Genomic DNA, 4,509 nt, shown 5'->3' on the forward strand with positions numbered 1-4,509 from the left:
AAAAATATTTTAAGAAAATCTTTTAAAGATTTGTACAAAGATCAAGAGTTCCCAACTAGTATTTCAGTGGTTGTATCCAGATATGTGCATATAAATGGTCAAGAATATCAGTAACTTTCATATGTATGTTTTTGATTGTGTGTCCTGTTCTGTTTTATGGCCAATAATGACACTTTTGTTTCATGTTTATTAAGGCCTCATTCGTTTGCAAGAGCTCATCAAAGCACCATCAAGGTACAATCTTCGGCTTAAAATCCGTCAGTTACCAGCTGATACAAAAGATGCAAAACCTTTACTTAAAGAGATGAAAAGAGGCAAGGAATTTCATGTGATCTTTGACTGTAGTCATGAAATGGCAGCAGGCATTTTGAAACAGGTAATCATCAAATTATTTAAATTCTTACTGTATTTATGACATTTCTGTGGCCTGGTTTTTCCATCAGTGTGACACTGTCATATAGCTTTTATTTTTTTAAAAGAGGTATGACCTTGATGTAATTGTATAATAGTCTGATAATTACTTTCATTTAATTGCTTTAATAAAAATTTTGTAAATGCTGATGATTTACAAAACGCATTGTCTGAATTGTCAAGTTGTTTTCAAGTAGCTACTTAGTTACACTATTATTTGTAATGTGAATATATCAGCAGGCTTTCAAAAGTTCATCAAATAATAGAATGGAAAGAAAATGGAATTTTCCATAAACTTTTTGAAGCCCCCTGGTATCTTAATAGTGTAAATAATGACAAGGAGATGATGTGTGTCCTCCTCTGACTCTTCAAGGAGAAGGAAAAAGAGTCAAGTGATAAGAGATTACATTCTAACGTAACTACATCTGCCATATTGACTTTATAATACTATGTGCATCCCTCAACTATGATCAGAGGGGATTCACATGAGGCTTTAATCCATGTGTGAACCCTGAAAGTGGATTTTGGGTTTTCATTGACACTCATAGCCTTTTACAAATCAGGCCTTCACAATTTAAGCTCTGATACTATTTTTTCCTAGGATTTGGATTTTATTGTTTACAATCCTTGGGTCACACAGGGTGGTGTGCTTCTTCCATGTGGACTTTGTTGCTGCTTCACTTACATGACTTCCTGTTTGAAGACAAGACTTTCAGATCCCAGAAGCTATTCTTTCGAATGGCCAGTTGCCCTCTACTTCCTTCAGCACACTCGGTTATAGCACCCATAGCTTTAGTGATCTCTTTATGATCAAGCAGGACCATTGTTATAAGAACCAATTTTCCTTAGATTGGGACTAGAATTAAGTGTGAGCCCCAAATCAATTCCTGTATGTCTAGGGTCACTTTGGAGGCATCATTCTCGCCGTGTTTTGTTAGAGAACCTTATCAACCATCCCCTTGGGGCATATGACAATGCTATTGATAATGGCATTAATTAAGCTAATGACATATAATTTTATTTTATCATTTTATTGGGGACTCCTACAATTCTTATCACAATCCATACATACATACATTGTGTCAAGCACATATGTACATTTTTTGTCATCATCATTCTCAAAACATTTGCCTTCTACTTGAGCCCTTAATATCGGCTGCTAATTTTCCTCCTCCCTCAGGAACCCTTCATAATTCATAAATTATTATTATTTTGTCATATGTTACACTGTCTGATGTCTCCCCCCACCCTCTTCTCTGCTGAATGACATAGAATTTAAAACACTGTTGAGGAAAGGAAATTATACAGGTATAGGCTACCTACAAACCACAGTATATGAAATGTTGACTTGTAAATATTAAACTATTAATTGGGACATATTTACCCAGATTATGGGGATTGGTGATAGGGTAAAACTTCAGTAATATTCATTTACATGAACAGAATTGTGCCTACCGTAATTAATACATATCACAATAAAGTATCTTTCCAAATTGACTGCCATCAAGTCATTGCTGACTCGTAATGATCCCCTGTGGGTTTCTGAGACTATAACTATGGGATTAGAAAGGCCAGTCTTTTTCCTGCAGGACTTCTGGTAGTTTTGAACTACCGACCATACAGAACACAGTCCAACATATAACCATTACATCACCAGGGGCCCCCATATTAAAGCAAGGAGGCAGGAGAAAGGAAGGGGGGTGTTAACCAACCCAGGAACATGGGAACAGCAAGTGATCTAAAATAGATGGAGAGAAAGGCATAGGATGCCTGGTGGGGTTAAATCAAGGGTAGTGTAAACTAGAGAAATTACTGAAACTGGAATGAAGGCCAAACATGATAGTGGGACAAGAGGAAAGCAAAAGGAAATAGAGGGAAAAAACTAGGAGTCAAAGGACATCTATAGAGGTCTAAATGCAGGCATTTATATATGATGATAGGGAAACAGATCTATGTACTTTTATTTACATGTTAACTGTTAAGGCATCAGATGGACATTGGGCCTCGACTCAAGTACTCTCTCCATGCAAGAACACTTTGTACTAATAATCGGCATTCTGTGATGCTCACCTTCCTGCCACGATTGCTGAGGACAAATAGGGTGCATAAGCAAATGTAGTGAACAAAGTTGATGGTGCCTGGCTATCAAAAGATATAGCATCTGGGGTCTTAAAGGCTTGAAGGTAAGCAAGTGGTCATCTAGCTGAGAAGCAATAAAGTCCACATGAAAGAAGCACACCCGCCTGTGTGATCATGAGGTGTCAATGGGACCAGGTATCAGGCATCAAAGACCCAGAATAAAAACTCATATCAACATGAGTGATGGGGAGGACAGAGTGGAGACCCAAATCCCATCTGTACACAATTGGACATTCCCTTACAGAAAGGTCACAAGGAAGGGATGAGCCAGTCAGGGTGCAGTATAATATTGATGGAACATATAACTTTCCTCTAGTTCTTTAATGCTTCCTTCCCCCTCCACTATCATGACCTCAATTCTACCTTACAAATCTGACTAGACCAGAGCATGTACATTGGTATAGATAAGAGCTCGCCACACAGGTAATCCAGGACAGATAAATCCCTGAGGACCAATAATAAGAATAGAGATACCAGGAGAGTAAGGGGAAGGTGGGGGGGAAAGGGGGAACCAATCACAATGATCTACATATAACCACTTCCTAGGGGGATAGACAAGAGAAAAGTGGGTGAAGGGAGGCAGCACTTGATGTAAGACATGGGGGAGGGCAATTTATAAATTATCAAGGGTTTATGAGGGAGGGAGGGGGAAAGGGAAAAATGAGGAGCTGATATCAAGGGCTAACATAGGAAGAAATTTTTGAAAATGATGATGGCAACATATGTACAAATGTACTTGGCATTAATGGATAGATTGTGATAAGAGCTGTAAAAGTCCCACAATAAAATGATTACAAGTAAATAAATAAGATAGTATATGGTAGTTTGGGGGCAGTATTCATTGGGTACCCTCAAGGCAAAAGATCTGAACCAAAGTTCAGCTACCACTAGTTTAATAATTTGGGGATAAAAACATGTAAGAGCTTACAATTTGAGATCAGAAACGTTCAGGATACAGTTCTTTGGTCAGGACAACACTCCTCTGCTGTGCTTTCAGACAGGCCTTTCTCTTGATTCCTTAACTTGACCTCTATCTGCCCTGCTCATATAGAATGACACTGTTCTTGAAAGTATTGCTAATAAATGCCCCAAAGCCATCTACTCTATCATAAGCCTTAACCAGAAGATGACTAGCTCTAACTCCTTGGGTCAGCAAACCTAACTTCCTCAATTAATTGCCTACCAGTAAGTTAGATTTCTGCCAGAAGGCATTTGGCTTCTCTTACTCCCTGGACTAGGAAGCCACCGCTTTGTCTTACATTGTAGCTCAGCTGCTGCTGCCCTTCTGACACTCCTTTGGTGTTATAGTTTTCTGTCTTCTATATGTAAAGTTCAGCATGCAGGTATCTTGGGGTCTGAAGAACATGCTCCACTCCTGGCTCTTGTTTCCTGATTGTTACCAATTCCTCCCTTATTCTGAGATGGCTCATTTTATATCCAGCAGGGTGGCGAAATTGGCCAGTCCCCATATTAGAGCTCTACAATTGATGATCACAGTTAACCCTATTGTGTTAGTCTGGGTACATTAGAGAAACAAATCCACAGAAACACCTATGTATAAGAGAGAGTATTATATAAAGGGTAAGTACACATCAAGAAAACATCCCAACCCACTGCTGCCCAAGCCCACAAGTCAACATTAACCCAAATATCCAGCACCAATCCACAAAGTCCTTCTCGATCTCACAAAACACACACAGTGATGCTGACTACAGGAGGAAAGCCGAATCAGTGAACATGTAAGCATCTCAGTGCTGGCAGGGGTCTCCACAAGGCTGCTCCAGCAGTGAGGGCTATATCGGGGTACGTCCATGTGGCTTCTCCTTAGGATGTCTTGCAGGAAGTGAGCCTTGCCAGCTGAATCAGAGAACTGGCTAAGGCAGCTGCACCGTGGTCCAACCATCACAAAGAAAGAGACCTGAGAACTAGAAAGGTGAGGCTCACCCAGCCATTTCTCTC

The 4,509-nt window shown here is 39.7% G+C and overlaps 1 protein-coding gene across 1 annotated transcript in view; it reads left to right on the plus strand.

The window, feature by feature from the left end:
* Nucleotides 1-4,509, plus strand: part of GRIK2 (glutamate ionotropic receptor kainate type subunit 2) — a 754,527-nt gene that overhangs the window by 319,472 nt on the left and 430,546 nt on the right. Inside the window, exon 4 of the mRNA XM_004710894.2 lies at nt 195-376. Coding sequence (XP_004710951.1) covers nt 195-376 — 182 coding nt within the window. The remainder of the gene's footprint in view (nt 1-194; nt 377-4,509) is intronic.

This window comes from Echinops telfairi, unplaced genomic scaffold, assembly GCF_000313985.2.
Source record: "Echinops telfairi isolate 266 unplaced genomic scaffold, ASM31398v2 ScPeMD7_3533;HRSCAF=4204_0, whole genome shotgun sequence".
NCBI lineage: Eukaryota > Metazoa > Chordata > Mammalia > Afrosoricida > Tenrecidae > Echinops > Echinops telfairi.